Genomic DNA, 17,133 nt, shown 5'->3' with positions numbered 1-17,133 from the left:
ATTTTAATGGAGTTATGAGCAATTAAAGTCAAAGTAATTCTTTTATTTTTAATCCGCGATAACTCAGAGTAATCAAAAGTCGTAGGAATATTTAAAAAAAACGATTTTGCAGGGAAAGTATCAAGCTTTCACGATAGGTAATCGAAAATTTTCTCAAATTCGTTTTGGACACGTTACAAATTCACAAAGTGAGAAGAAAATTTTTCGTCTTTTTCAGCTCGTAGTTTTTGGTATGTAAAAATTATCAAACTCATATAAACTTAAAAAATGTGATAAGCTTTTAAAAGTGGAGATTTCAAGCTTTAAAACCCTTTTTTTAAATTTGAATTTCATTCATTATTGACGAAGATATTGTATATACAACTTTGAGCTAAAAAATACGCGATGACTTTTTACTCAACCTAATATATATATACGAGTACATATTTATTTATTGTATTTGTAATATTAGATAATTAAAAAAATATTTTTATTAATTATGATATAACAATTAATATCAAGAAATAGTAAAGCATAATATTGGTGATTATATTCTATTCTTTCAAGTTTTATTTTTTTAATGTCAGCAAGATAGTAATAGATGTTGTGTAACTACCTCTTTAATAGATCGATTTAAAGTAATGTGAAAGTAGCATTCTGGGATCAATAATATAGTGTTATTATTATAGCATTTACATAGTTCTACATGATATCACTAGTCAATGAGTATAATATTGATCGATTCCTGGTCGATGTACTAATTCGATATACTGATGTTACACGTGTAGATATCCTTTCTCATGTATTATTATCAATGTTTTCTACATCGGTTTTTGCGGATGACGCATGTGATCAAGCGCGCAATCGCACTGCTGGGATTTTCCAGCATTCAATTTATATCCACGTGTTCTATTAAGCTATTAACGTTAATCTTCTGATGATTCTATTGCTTTTTATCTCGTGATCAGCTGCGTCCTGTACTAAACGGTGACTAACATAAACAAAAATACAATGTTTTTTTTATTTATCCATTGCACTTTTCAACAGCTGCATAAACGATTAAAAATGACGCTCAATACGTCCTTCACGAGTGTAACAGTAACGTATCATATAGAAGTGCTTACGCAATTACAAGAAAAAGAAACGAAAGAACCTTTCATGGTTCACTGGCACAGACGCATTGGTATTCTTATTTCATTCTCAACAGAAATCGCTCCATTCTTTATACAACCGCAGTCGCTTGGTGAAACAAACTGATTATGCATCGCTGACACCAAACGCGCTTTATCGTCTCGCTTCTTCATCTCCGTTTACGAAAGACACATCATATACACACGTGATAATATACGAATATGTAAATTGCGATGAGTGCTGTTACTGCATAAATGCAAGAACGTATGATAATACATAGATATCTATCGTGTCAAAACAGGCACGTATTTAGACTGTATATATAAATACAAAAAATTAATCTCACCCGCAAGAAGACCGAAATCATCTTCTTTATTTGTTATTTTAATCCGTATTATAATTTTATTTAAATTATAAAATTTTTTAATTTAAAATTTTAGCGTAAATCTTTAAAATTTATTTTCGGACCGCATGCATCATCCTTTTCGTTCTTTATTGTTTTTATAGAATAGTATTTTGCAAATTAACACTCTTTCGATTTTTCAAGCATCCTCTCTCACGTGAATCAGTATATTGAAAAAAATATCTACTAATAAGTTAACGAAACAAAGTGAGCAGAATCAATTCTAATTAACTGCTAAAAAGTTGTCAAAGAAAAAAATTTGTCGAGAAATATAAAAGTTACGAATTTGTTGTTTGCAAAATAAGTATAAATAACAATTAGAAAAACCTCAGCGTGCTGACGGAACAAGAGTAAAGTATTAGTAAAAAATTTGTTCCTCTTTAAAATTAATATTTCCTGCATACTGAAAGATTTTCACAATTATTAATCCGATTAATAGGTATAAAAATCTCACTCTTGTTCTGCCAGCACATTGAGGTTTTTCATTGTTATTTACACTTATTTCGTAAGTAATATGGATTCAAAACTAGGATATGTCGACAGCAACAAATTAGCAATAAATTCCTACGTTATTTTGAAGATCGACTTTGTTATAATATATAACGCTAACTTTAATCTTCCTTTAGCAGAATATCATTAAAAAAAAACCTGGCAAAGCAAAAAATTTTTTTCTTTGGCAACTTTTTAGCAACAAATGAGCAACAAATAAAAATGTTAATTTGAATTGATTCTGCTTACTTTGTTCTGTTAACTTATAAGACGTAAAATATCTAACTAGATAAATTGGAATTTTCCGATTGAAAATGAACGATGAAAATTTTCTTAAATTTTAAATCTATGTAATTCTAGTTGTAATAACCGGAACTCTAATTGATATAATCAAAATCTTCTACTTCGTCCATTTTCAACCAGACATTTTTTTAAAGAATTTACGTGATTATGATCAGCAAACTATATTTTTGGACCGTCTAAAAAAATTCAATTCCTTCAAATAATAAAAGTTCTTTAATTCATATTAAATCCTTTAGACATAATTAAGGGCGAAATACTTGAACCTCGCTCAAGGAATAATTAGGACTCGCTCTGAAGGTTAAAATAGAATTAGTCGTGCGGAAATATCTCGGCTGGAAGGCAAGTAATCCGCTCCGAAAATCATGATTGCCGACCCCTTCTAATGCCGAGTAGTAACTGCGCCACTGTTTTCACATTTGAGGAATATTGGACGTGCTAAACAGGGACTGTGCATTACATTTACCTGACAGCGCGCAACCACCAGTCGAGTGGTTCATTCGTCCCGTGGCGTCGCCGTGCTCCAATACGTCAGTCTATGTTTGCTCGGCCGTCAGCGAAGACGACGAGCGACGCAACGTGAACTACGAAAACACGTTTTGCAAGTGCCACGGAAAAAACAAGATTACCTCTCAAATCACGAACAAATTCATGCAGAATTTAACGCGGTGACGTTGGAAAAATAAAACAGTGATGTAATTGAGATATTTATCGTAAGTTTAACTCGGATAAATTTTAATGATAAGAGTCTTGTTATCGGGATTAGCGTTATTACAATTTGCTTATAATTAAATATTTACAAATTAAAAGTAATTTCAAGGATAGGTCACCGTTACTTTGCGTTTAAATTGCTTCTATTCTGTCACGCAACAAAAAAAGTCGATAACTTGGATAAAATTATAAAAGTTTTCGACTAGTTCTATTGATTGCTTTTATGGCTATAAATTTATATATTTTCACTAATCGATTATGTTCAAGAGCGTTTTCACTCGCGTATTCTTTACAATATTTCTCGTTACACTACTTTGCTTTTAGAAAAATGTTCTTAACCATCAGAAGCAATTGACATTGAGCTCATGACAAAAAATTTTCAATAAAAATATTTAACGTAATCACAATCGTAATCTTAAACTTAAAACAGGAAAAGTTGTTAATTAAAAAAAAAAAAGAAAAAGATTTGTTTCTGATCTCGGTCAATGACGTTTCGACGACAAGCTGAAGATCGTGTTATTTTGAACAAACAGGTATCAGGCAACCGAGTGTAATAAGGTGTGCAAATTTATTCTGCATGAGACCGGTAGACTAACGCTAAAAGTTTATTGCGCGAAGGATCAGAAGTCAAGATGATAACGGTACCAATATCAGCCTCCAGTCCCTACAGATCTTACAGCGACGGCAATAAGGTCGCTAAGGAGCCCTTGGTCAGGGCAGCGGATGATCATCTTTTGCCGAATGCACAAGTACGTGTACTTTGTTTATCGAGTGACACAATCGCGACCATTTTTTTTCTTTTTTCAACGCTAGCATTGAAATCACATTTGATACTATCCTCGGTATTTCTGAGTTACGTAAATTTCGTAATTACGTAAGCGCACCTGTGATTGGTAATGATATGTAGCGTATTTGTTCACTTCGCATTGAAAGTTTTAGTGAAACTGCATACTTCAGCAAATCATTCAATTGTTCATGACCGCTAAAGTCATTTACGTAATTTCCTACTGTCGCATCTCTGAAGCTACTTATAGATGAAGTAAACAGCTTCGGCATTTTTTTGTCTTTGTCTTTTTTGTCATAAAATCAGATGTTTTCGAAAAACTAAGTTAATATTTTTAATGATATTAGTTAACAAAACGTGCTAAATTTTGGAATCTTTTCTATTACCAGAAATCTTCTGTATTACTGTCATTTAAATGCGTATTAATCTCAAAATGATATCTTTTACACTATCGGAATTTTTGTGATCGTTTTTAAATTGGATAAACATTGCATAAATATAGATGAACTGTTTAGTGGAAAATTTTGTTTACTTATATCCTTCGTCTAGGATACCAAGGAATTTCACCATAATTGCTGACGACACGCGCGACAAAGGGTTAATTAGAGCTAACCCGATGCGATTAAGTGGAAGTGTTGCTTCGATACACGCCGTCATGACAAATGACCGCGTTATTAATGTTCTTCATTATGCATCACCTAGATGTCTTATCAGGAAATCTGCCAGTGATCATTATCGTACACTTCATCGATCTATCTTTACCAAAAATCGATAATCACTATTTTTAGGTGCCATTGAAAACTCATCCGCTTCTTCTCAATTTATATTATTTTCTGCATCTCTCTTGTCCATCAAACACAGAAAATTAAAAATTAAAAAATTGCGCAGATAATATTTTACAAATTAAAATATACTTACTATATTTTTTTTCCTTTATTTTAATAGTTGTAAGTTCGTAAAACTTCCATCTAAATATTCGCAAAAGAAAGGATATAAAATTTTAGCTATTTTTCGGCGAATATGAAAAATCTCCGAGATATTTAAATTGTATATTATGTTAAAGGGCTACTTAAGTAGAATCGAGTGGTATATATACTGTTATCTGCTATATATACTCTGCTATATATACTGTTTATCTTAGGGAAATATCAGAAATATGGGAGAAATCATGATAAAAGTCAATAAATCTAATGTTGTCACGACTTTATTGATAAAAAATTGTTAAATAAGACATCAAGACATTCCGGGAACTTAAACAATAAGAACTGTATTGTTACGAGTCTTACAACACTTACATGTATAACTTGGAGGATATTTTTGAGCAACGAAGACTGATATAAAATAATCGTTTGGTTTTGAATTCTAGCTTCGAATAACGAATGTGTTTATCAAGTTATATGTATTTGAGTCCTCGCAATACAGTTAAATTTTTGTCGCTTAATTCTCGCGATATCGTCATATCTTATTTAACAATTTTTAAATTTATTGTTGTTGGTAACGATTTCTTCCATGTTCCTGATGTTTCCTCAAGCGATGTATCATTTAACTCCACTTAAGTAACTCTTTAATATAATATATAATCTGTACACCTCGAAACTTTTTCATTTTGAAAAACAGCCAAACCTTGACATCCTTTATCAAATCTGCTTTAGTAATGTACGGCAATATTCAGATCTTTACAATCTTATTCAAAAACCTACTCTACAATTACGTTCTCTCGTTTCTAAATCACTATGCCTTGTCCCTTTTTTCCTTCCTTCCGCTAGCGGAAAGGCGTATTTTCGCGAAACCGAGCGTAGAACGATCTAAATTTACTTCGCCGGACAAGCAAAATCTCAAGTCAGCAGCTGCCAGCCAACCGTTGACTGACCGTGTTCCGATTCCCTCGTAAGAAACACAAATGCTTCTATCGTCGACATTCCTGTCCGAATTACCGATTCCTCGTGCGTCTCCTGCGTTACAAGATTAAGCAGAGGAATTGTACATTGAAAAATTGTCAAGTTTTCCCTCCGTGTCTCAATTTTCATTTTATTCATAGACGGGATTCCCGGAAGGTCTAGCCAAAGTCTGGGTCGAAGTCCCACTAACTCTGGCCAAAGTTCCAGTAACACTGAAGATAATTTTACGTAGACACGTAATCACGAAAATACGAAAATTGGCAACGAATTCACATACGCAAGCGTGTGGCATATGAACCACACCTGTACTTACATGAGTTCTGCAAAAGCTGCTGTAACTTGGCAATGAATCTACTTAACGTGATTCATGGAACATAATTGTAATATAAAGCCTTTATTGTGCTTTTACGATATATAATGAGCAGATACTCATATCAATGACCGCTACATTCGATAATTATTACTCCCTTAGCCCAAGAATCCATATTAACTTTGCATGTATCAATTATTGAAAGCAACTAAAGCTGCACCATCCATGTAATCGTATTCGTGATGAGAATTTTAAGTGGCGATTTTCGCATGCCACTCGAGAACACGGTAATAATTACGTACGACGGTCTGACTATAAAATGATCCGATAATTGATTGGTCGAAGTATTTACTTATCGGGAATATAATTCTTTATATGGCCTTCCAAAAATGCCTTTCCATTAATACGAATAAAAAATGTAGCAAAACTCGTGACTATTTAATGCGACCGTCTTGGATTGTGACGTCAAAAGTAAGAAAAATACATAAAAAAAACTTATGCAAAAAGCTACATTAAAATGCAAATATTTTTTTAATAAAACAACATTGCAATCAAATAGATTTGTAAAGTATATCGAAAACTCTCCTATATTCCGATAATTCAATAAACTGTATATTTATATCCGTATATTTTTTTTATTAATTAAAAACGAAACGAACTACATAATAGCTGTTGAATTTTAAGATAAATCTGATTTTATTCTATTCTGAAATATAAAATTGTACAACAAAAGGAGAGTTTTTATATTTTATAAAACTCTATTCTATCAATTGCAAATATATTATTTTATAAAAAAAAATGTTATTTTTTAAAAGAAATTTTATAAGAATTTTCATTATGCTTTTTCTCTGACGCCATCAATCTAAATATCCGATCAGGAGTTTTAAATAGAACACACACAATTTTTAATAAGGTCATCAATCTTTCACCAACTACAATCGATATTGATTTTTTTTCGTGAAAAGAAGATAGAGGTGGGAAAGGTGATGAAGGAAAATAGAAAACGATAGAAGAAAAATAGAATATAAGAGTGAAAGATGATTATGAATCTAAAAAACATTGAGAAACACTACACTATAAGCTAATATCTTTTTTTCTTATTTCATCAACCTCATATTTACTACGTATGCAGATGACGGTGGACGATGGTAGTCAGCAGGTTTTTCTGAGATCGCTTATACTTCGCTGCCATCACACTGCCAGTCACATGCGATATAAATCGTTGGCATAAATTACACAGAAAAATACACAAGAAATTTCATTATTTATATCTGTGTATCAAGAAAAATACTAGTAGAATTATTTTCTCTGCGTATTTATATATATATATCGCACCGTTTCGCATCTCAATAAATTATCATGCCGATAATATTAGTTTCCGAAGTCTATTCGAATATTTATTGCTCCACTCCTTACAGCAAAAATTAGCTTCATGTAATATTAATATTGATTTATGCAGAATTAATTTGAAAAAAAATTTCAAATCCAGTCATATTAAGTCCAGTTGTAATTATGTACAAATTATACTGTTTTTAATAGATGAAACTAAAATTTTATAGATGAATAGTTATAGATATATATTTTTTCTTAATTGTAACAGTTATAAGTTATACAATTTAGAAATACACGTGAATTAATTATTTTGTCTTGTATAATTATGTATACATATATATAACGGACTTTTTTAAACGGACTTTTTTAAAAATTAATTTACATAAAAAAAGCAAATTCATATCAAATATGAATTATTTACATCAAATTTGTCGAATATTAAGTACGATTAGATTTTATTGCGTGAAGCTGTTATAAAGTATTATATCGTTATGCTTGAATAAACTTTACCAAATCAGGTAAAGGTTCAGCCATTCGTGAACGGATTAGGACAAATTATCTGCATATAATTATACATGAATTATTATTTACTCTCATAAAACTCAAGATGTTCTATTTAATATTGCTAATACTCGAGTATATCCAACATCTCAAACATCATCTGGTATCTTTACTAATTATTATTCCAAGAAACAGTTAAAAGAATGCAGTTGTGACTTTAACAGTTGAGCCTTCACACATAACGTCAAGCTGGTCTCGATATATTTCATTCTACCAACACCAATACCACGATCGATCAAGCTAGACGAAAGATAAAATTTTTATATGCTTTTTTGTATTTTTTATTAAAAATCTTTTTGCTTATTGTATGATTTAGCATTTTATATCATGTATTAGGTGTAGTAAAAAGTCATCGCGTTTTTTTAAAAGACGTCTATCAGTAAAAACCGCAATTACTTTCTTACCAACAATATAAATATATCTTGATAGAGTAAAGTTTCAGCTTTAAAAATCTCTTTTTTAAATTATACGATACGACAATTTTTAATGGAGTTATGAGCAATTAAAGTCAAAATAATTCTTTTATTTAATCCGCGATAACTCAGTAATCAAAAGTCGTAGGAATATTTAAAAAAAACGATTTTGTAGGGAAAGTATCAAGCTTTCACGATAGGTAATCGAAAATTTTCTCAAATTCGTTTTGGACACGTTACAAATCCACAAAGTGAGAAGAAAATTTTTCGTCTTTTTCAGCTCGTAGTTTTTGGTATGTAAAAATTATCAAACTCATATAAACTTAAAAAATGTGATAAGCTTTTAAAAGTAGAGATTTCAAGCTTTAAAACCCTTTTTTTAAATTTGAATTTCATTCATTATTGACGAAGATATTGTATATACAACTTTGAGCTAAAAAATACGCGATGACTTTTTACTCAACCTAATATATCAGTATTCTCGTTATTGTGTCAATATTTAACAAATTTAAATTTAATGTGAAAGGAAATCTAGATTTCGTCTGAGCAAATTCTTCAAGTTATTCTACATTATTAAAATTTAAACTAAAATTATTTTTTAAATATATTAATAATTATAAAATATCCAATATATTCTTTTTACTTATTTCTAAAAAAAAAGTATTTAAAATTTATATTCCAGAATCTTTTTGTTTTTATTTGGAGCTAGTAAAACAAAATATTAAAGTTATGAAATGCAAAGAGTTAATAATCAAAACTTTTTGACCAAGACGATGAGTTATAACATTTCCAATAATTACTATAATATATATAATAATTGTTGCTCAATCAACACAACATAAAATTATATTTTCAGGAATCCCATTTTAATAATAGCTTGACGAATTTCGATCAAAAATGACACAGTTATCCCATTATCGCTAATTATTAGTAATTAATACGTTATTATTTTTCTCATGTATGCATTTACATAATCATCGTGCTTTCAGCGCGACTGTTAATGAAGTATTGTGCAGTCCTCGAGGTTGTTCGTGGGAGAAAGAAAGACAATAATGATTCTTTCTTTGATCCCGACATGTGCCGAGGGAGATTCACGAGGAATAAATTAGCTTCTCGCATTTCAGCCCTTTTGCTACACATAATTACTGTCAATGTAAAACTCTTCAGATGCAGAGCATTGCTCGTCGCAGTTAACAATAAGTAGTTCGCAACAATAAAATACGGATCGTGTAACGTTTTTAAAGCATATAGTATAGTTACACGTTTCGACAGATACTTTTTTTCCTGTTGCTGCTCTATGCAATTTTATATGTGAAGTCACATTTGTATAATATACTCGGGAATTTATGTTAAATCGAAATCTAGCAAAAAGGGAAATCGATACCGATTCGACCTTAACAGTTTACATAATTGTTTTTACTTGACTGTGCGTGTGTGTTTAAACACATGTATATACATGTTAATGATGTCTACAAATATGATGCAGTCGGAACATACACATACTGTTCCAAGTTACCTTCTTTATATTAGCTTAATATCGTTTAATTTATTGCACTCGTATCCTTTCTAACTGTTTTTATACACAACCTTGACACGCCTCGTAACTTTTCATGTATTATAAAACGCAAATAAGACTAATCTTCTTTCTATTATGCGTGAAAAAGTTATATTAATTATATTCTAACAAAAATGAAAAAATATCTTTTTTCATTACTAGCAACTTTATTAATATTAAGATTTGTGTATGTTTAACATAAATTTGTCAATTCTTATTGTTAGAGAGAAAATTTTTAACACAATTACTAACAGTAGAAAAAATCGAATTTATTCAATATCAACTAATCTAAGAGCTTAAATTGTAATGACATTTTTAGAATATTTTAAGTTTGGTTCTTGGACTCAAATTATATTAATAAAATTATCTTAAGGTTTTTAAGAATTTTAAGAATTTTTTATTAATGGCAGAACAGTTAAAATAACGTTAAGTTTATAATATCTGATTTATCATATTTCATCTTAATAACGCCGGATTACTACAATACTATATAACAAATTAAAAACTTGTTTGGTAATCTTCAAGAACATTAAACAGAATCAAAGCATATGATCTTTTACAATTTTGCGCAATTTACATTACGCTCATCCTTGAGTAAAAATATATCCATCAACGAACGGCCGATTATATCGTCTCAATTGAAACTCGGCTTCACGCACGCATTAAGTTTGCTCTCGCACGTGAATCTAATCGCACGTTCATGGCATCGATTCGTGTATCATCTGATGACGTACGCCAACAAAATTAATTCGATCAATTGAGTACGAGAGACAAAGTCGTATGAGCCTCCATGCACACGCAAAGTGCCAAGTGCCAGAAGAAAATAACATCTGTAGAATAGTTCGAACGTCTATTTTCATTGTCCGGCGAATTGTTCTTATTAAGAAAAATATGTACGCTTTTGATAAGGAAATCTAAAGACCTTTATCTTTCTAAAATTAAAATCATATAATTTTAGTTTTAATTTTTTATAAAATGTATTTATTATAGATTGTAAAACATTATTCCAGTAAATAATGTATAATAATATATATAATATAATATCCGAACATTGCTAAAATGCTTGTAGAGATTATATCATAAAACTTATACATTTTTGTATCTATTTTTATTTTTGCTTTTTTCTTGATGGATTAATTATTTTATGTTATTTAACGGAAAATTTCTAATGATGTACTTGCGATGTCGAATATAATGAGAAATTGATAAATAAATTCTACGAAGGATCGTGATACGCTTGTATCGAATGCCAATAATGCTGCACAACTTTGCGGGAACACAGGAAGGGACGTAATAAAGCTTGTGCCTTAATTGGATACTGGAAGCCCCTCTATTAACTAAGTATCTTCTTCTATATCACTAAACAGGCGAGTTTTTCCAGTATTTGGTCAAATATTCATGATATAATCAAGATATTTTTGAATAATCATTTTTTACAAAAGAATCATTGTTATGCGAATACTTCACGTCGTCGGAAATTGCAATTATTATTATACAAAGCGTTTTCGTTATTGTCATAATAAGTATAATATATCCTCTATTTTCTTGTTCTCTATAATTTTTATCTGCATGCCTCTTAGCCGTAAAGACTCATTAGGAAAATTATGTCGCTCTCAATCCCACGTCATAAATATGAATAATGACATCAAGTACGAAAAGAATCAAACGGACTTTCCGAAATCAAGTGATACATATTGAAAAAAATAATCCAAGATTTCTTAAATAAGCAGTTATGAAAACAATTGTTGCAAAATGAAAAGGAGCAAAATACATTTAATTATTTACTATACGCACTGAACGCATAAAGAGAATTTTTTTAATTCTGCGATATTAATTTTCTTTTATATATTATAATACTTATGCTTTTAATTAATTTTTCTCCTCTGAACAATTCTCACATTTTAATCGTAATTTTTATATATTTCTACAATATCTAAATTAGATCTTCCGAAATCTCAATTTACTTTTATTTTTATTACGTCTCTTCTTTTCTCTTCTTTCTCTTTTTTACAATTCATTATAATTTTCTTTCGATGCGCCGAATCTTTGTTATTATTATGCATTCCGCATACATATCTGTGCATATATATATATATATATATACTATATATATGTATAGAGCTAAATTAAAGCATCTTTTCGGACGAAGTCCGAAGTCACAAAGACGATGAGCAGCAGATGTGGAACGTGGGAAGAAATTAGAAAGAGAGAGAGAGAGAGAGAGAACTCTTTCGAAACAAAGACGGAGGATGAGAGCCATGCAGTCCACGAGTGCTGCTGAAATAAGTTATTTCTGTCCACGGCCATCGGCCACGTTTAATGCACGTTTCCTTGCGAAATCCGTTTAATATATCAATGGTCAGCCCCGTCGTAATATTTTGTATCTTGAATTATTTCTAAATCAGATTCTTTTCGCGAATATTCTTACATGAAGAAAATTATATTACAAATAATTTTTATGAATTAGCATTTTATCATAGCGAAATATAATTTTAAAATATTAATTTAACTAAGGATTTTTTGTAATTAAAATAATAAACACTAAAATAATAAACGAACTTTTTATTACCCGAAATCATACTTCTATCAATACAGTAGGAATATAACGTAGGAAGTGAATAAATTTGAAAAGATGTTCAATTATAAAACTTAGCAGTAATTATTATCTTTCATATTCTACGTATTATTTAAAAAAGAAACATAATTTGTCACTAATTAGTCTCATTTGAAACAAAGTCAATCGTTTGTTTTATTTCTCTTTTTATAAGTATTTTTTCTTCTTTAACAATATATGTTCTGATAATAGTTCGTCACGTCAATACAACTAGTTATGTAATTGTAATGCCGTAATGTTTTATGTGCAGATTTGTAAAGAGTCCTTGAAAGACATGAAGGAACATTCGGCAGCCCAACGAATGGAGAGAGATAAGGACTTGCCACAGCGGTCGCAGAGCAACGCGGCTAGCTTAGTTTCTATAGGTGCCGATATATCTCCGAGTTCTTCCCAATTCTTTGAAGTAATTATCTTTTTTTATATTTTTCCTTACAATAGTTTAACTACTCGAGAAGAATCTATTTCATTATATATTGTAGAACATCGGTAAGACAATGAATAATGAATTAAAAAGAAGACTTTGCTATTATCGATCGTTACTTATTTTTTAATCGTCTAAGACTTGAGAATAATGTCTCCACATTTTTTTTGCATTCGGATTTTAGGTATTCTATATTGGCAAAATCAAAGTATCGAGCCCAAAAGTACCAGAATCATTCATTGATGACGCCTTGATAAAGTTTCGCGTTCATGGACTTGAAAAATCAAGATCTTCAACGAGTAATCTTCTGTCAGATTGTCAGCGATTGAAACGTCAAGCTTTGATGTCTTCCATTAATAGGAGAAACAGTACGGTAAGAATTAAACTTTCTCAGCTATCAAATACCCTCCTGTTTTAGACCATTTGTGGTACACTGAATTAGGAATTATCTATGTTATAACAATAAAAAAAATTTAAATTTTGGCATTACTAATCTCTCTTTTTATGATGGATAATGTCGTGAAAAATATTTCTTCTACTTATTTTTATGATTATATAGTTACTACGAACAGATAAATGATTTTCACACTAGTAAAAAAGGAAATTTATCATTATATTTTTAGGAATCAACCGCCAGTGAATCAGGCAGTATTGAGAACGTGTCGGGAAATAGTATAATTCCAAGCGTGAATCCGCTTGGAATACCGCCAGTCTTAAGTAGCTCCGTGGAGACTTTTCCAAGAACAACCACCAACCCCGCAGAAAACGATGGTTGTGATGAGAATCGAACCGAATCTTCCGCTACTTCTAATATCACTGTACCTGAAATTATGCGAAATCGCGCGGCATCTACTGGCAGTGTTTTAAGCGGCAGAAGAGATTCTACTATTAAAGGAAACGATGATCACAATCGTACTATGGTTTTTCAGGTATGGAATATAAGAAAAATGTCTTTTTATTCTAATTTCTAATTTTATTAGAAAACAGTAACAGTTTTCATTACAATCTTATTTATGCGTTCATGTGAATAGCAATGACGACGATAACGATGATAATAATAAATATTCCATAAATGAGTGTTTAATTATCTATAATACTAATATTGTAATTCCATGAAATTTCATTACAATCAAAAAGTAATTAAAACTAATAACATTAAATTAAAATGAAATTTATAAAGATACTGATATTTTCATTTATACAGTACGTTTTTTAAATTATTACAATAATTATTTAACAAATCGATTTCTTCGAAACTATGGGCTAATGGCTGAAACGGCCGGCGGACACATATCGTTTTTTTTTCTCTCAAGAACAGTCTATAAAAAGCGCATAAAAATCGCCGACCCCGTCACCTGGTGTATCTCTTGTGAATCGAAAAGTCCTCTACCATTTTGCAATTTTCGCAATAGTTAATACGATATTAATTACTAAAAATTGTCAAATATTAGTCTTGAATAATTTTTTTACTCAAATACTATCAACTTTACAGAAAAACTGCAAGAGACAAAAATCATTTATTTTCTTCTCATAAAACTCTAAAAGAATTTTGTTTTAAGAATTTCTTATTAATTTTTTAGTATTGCATTTTCTTATTTTTACTAACATGAGAAAATATGATATTAAACAATTCTGAAAAATTCCTCAGAACTTTATGAGAAGAAAATAAATGATTTTTGTATCTTGTAGTTTTTCTGTAAAGTTGACAGTATTTGAGTAAAAAACTATTCAAGACCAATATTTGGCAATTTTAGTAATTAATATCTTGTTGTAATTATTGCGAAAATTTAGCAAAACAGTAGAGGATTTTTTGACTCAGTTTAGTTCGCTCTATCTATTGTACATAAAAGCGATTGGTCAAAATTTACGGGACACATTCTGTATATCTACTAATTATAATAATTAAGCGTATGAGATTTTAAAATGTATAAAAAGAGATGTAACAAAAAAATTATATTTATATAATAACAAAAAAAGAAGAAAGAATGATTCAACTTTAGACTTATTTTTTTATACATAAATGTTATATTTTTTAGGTAGGACGATTTGATCTGAGATTGATCAGCCCTGACAGAAAACAGATTCTTCTGCACAAACAATTAAAAGACGTAGCCAGTTGCGCACAAGGCATAAAAAACCCGGAGCACTTTGGATTCATTTGCAAAGAATCGGAATATTTCATCGGGTATGTCTTCAAATGCCAATCCGGATCAGTCGCCGATGACCTTGTTGCAGGCAAGATTTTTTAATTTACAAGTATCTATGAGTAAGACTCGTGCACTATTATTCTTCTTATTAGAATTATTATTAGTTATGCTAATTTCTGTTTTTTTTTTTTTTTCACAGCAATTAGTCAAGCTTTTCTTACGACTTGCGACGTTGCAAGAAAGGAGAGATATCCTGTATTTTCTTGCGAACACTGTCCTATGTATTGGTATAATAAATTATGCCAAGAAATTGAAGGTAATTTAAATTATATATTATAGAAATGATGTAATTTTATATAAAATATTACACACATTTTTAGGGCAAAATGACAGAAGAGTTCAAAGTATTATCTTTTCCCGTATGGAATTATTACCGGAGGATGAGCAGGAAATCGTTGTGAGCAAGTATAAGGGCGCCGAGGCTGCGAGTAACATTGGAGTAAGCTCCTCAAGTCTGCGAGAACAAAATCAATTCTTAATGCGACTATTGCGTGCTCATTGCGAGTCAAAACAAGCTAGACATGTACATGATACGGCTGAAAATAGGTAATGCACTATAAACTGTATATGTAAACACAATCTTCTGTTAGTATCAAAATATAGTTTACAAATGAAACATTTTGACACAATGCTTTTACATTGCAGGAGTGAATTTCTTAATCAATATCTAAGCGTAGGTGTCGGTAGTACGATATTTATGAAAGCAAAACGCTCTCTTACAAATAGTTTTGATAATCTCATGAAAAGAAAAGGTTCGCGTGATGATTTCGGCCTGGGCCCCCAACTGAGAGACACGAATAATCTGAGTACGGGGATACAAAAGTATGGTAGTCAGAGTCCAGATAATTCGCGACAATCATCTATATTGGACATTTCGCCGGAATCTAGTAGACCAAGATCATTGCGTGTTTCACCTGAACAACAAATTGTAAATAACGGATCAAAGAGTTCTATGATGGATATGTTAGTACAATTTTGTTATATTTCCAAAATTTGTGGACATTTTTTAAATTATATTGTGTATTTTATGAGTTTATTTTATTCTCACAGCTTTTTAAAAGTTGGTAACTCACCTAAAACATCCCCTACGGAGACCGACGGGAATAGCACAATTCAAGCCAATAGTTCGTGGCGACAAACGATACTAAACAGAGTTGTGACGCCGAATAAAGATCATAACGCTACAGAAATTGAAAAAATCAATATCCTCAAAAATTTGGAAAATTTGACGCCCATTAAACGTAGATCGAAACAAGAATTGCAAGATTTGTGGAAGAAAGCGATTAATCAACAACTAATACTTATAAGGATGGAAAAAGAAAACGCAAAGCTTAGAGGTAACAACTCCCATATCTAAAAATATATTTTAATCCTCTGATATGTAATGGAATATTTATGTTATCTATTTTTTTAAATAAAATGATAGAACGTCAAGAGGAGGCAACAGTAAAAAGGATTAAACTCGAATACGACGAGCTTAGTAGTTGCGCGCGTGAAGTAATGGAAGTTTGGGATCTTCTTGTTAGCAAAGAATCGCGAGTCTCTACTAAATGTGATAATCAAATGCTTTTACATGCTATTAAGCAAGGTAATGAGAAATAAAAATATATCTCAGCAATATTTCTAAAATGTTACAAATTTTTTAATCTTTTGCCATACATAAATTTTTGACAGGTGTACCAAAAGGAAAAAGAGGTGAGGTATGGCAGTTTCTAGCCGAGCAATTCTGCTTGAAACAACCACCTATAGATACTCAAGAGTTTCCAAATTATAACACACCGTATGAACTTCTTCTGAAACAACTCACATCTCAACAACATGCTATCCTTATTGATTTGGGAAGAACTTTTCCGAGTCATCCATATTTTAGTTCACCCTTGGGACCTGGTCAATTAGCACTCTTTAATTTATTGAAAGCCTACTCCTTGCTAGATCATGAAGTTGGTTATTGTCAAGGCCTCAGTTTTGTCGCTGGAGTACTTCTTTTACATGTGAGTGCATTTTTAAGTTTTTTGTATTATATAT

General features: G+C 30.7%; 1 protein-coding gene across 4 annotated transcripts in view; it reads left to right on the top strand.

Moving 5' to 3' along the window:
* The window catches only part of LOC108753905 (TBC1 domain family member 4), a 25,957-nt gene that overhangs the window by 5,814 nt on the left and 3,010 nt on the right, over nt 1–17,133 (top strand). The window contains exons 1-12 of one of the 4 annotated variants that reach the window (XM_018495881.1): nt 2,551–2,997; nt 3,547–3,762; nt 12,731–12,883; nt 13,086–13,274; nt 13,525–13,830; nt 14,938–15,136; nt 15,248–15,364; nt 15,429–15,654; nt 15,754–16,071; nt 16,159–16,445; nt 16,535–16,696; nt 16,783–17,099. In XM_018495881.1, the coding sequence (XP_018351383.1) occupies nt 3,646–3,762; nt 12,731–12,883; nt 13,086–13,274; nt 13,525–13,830; nt 14,938–15,136; nt 15,248–15,364; nt 15,429–15,654; nt 15,754–16,071; nt 16,159–16,445; nt 16,535–16,696; nt 16,783–17,099 (2,391 nt within the window). In that variant the 5' untranslated portion in view covers nt 2,551–2,997; nt 3,547–3,645. Of the gene's footprint in view, nt 1–2,550; nt 3,016–3,546; nt 3,763–12,730; nt 12,884–13,085; nt 13,275–13,524; nt 13,831–14,937; nt 15,137–15,247; nt 15,365–15,428; nt 15,655–15,753; nt 16,072–16,158; nt 16,446–16,534; nt 16,697–16,782; nt 17,100–17,133 lie in introns of those variants that run through there. The other 3 variants (XM_018495880.1, XM_018495883.1, XM_018495882.1) reach the window with 3 other exon arrangements.

Source organism: Trachymyrmex septentrionalis, unplaced genomic scaffold (assembly GCF_001594115.1).
Source record: "Trachymyrmex septentrionalis isolate Tsep2-gDNA-1 unplaced genomic scaffold, Tsep1.0 scaffold73, whole genome shotgun sequence".
NCBI lineage: Eukaryota > Metazoa > Arthropoda > Insecta > Hymenoptera > Formicidae > Trachymyrmex > Trachymyrmex septentrionalis.
This window is presented reverse-complemented; position numbering and strand designations above follow the sequence as displayed.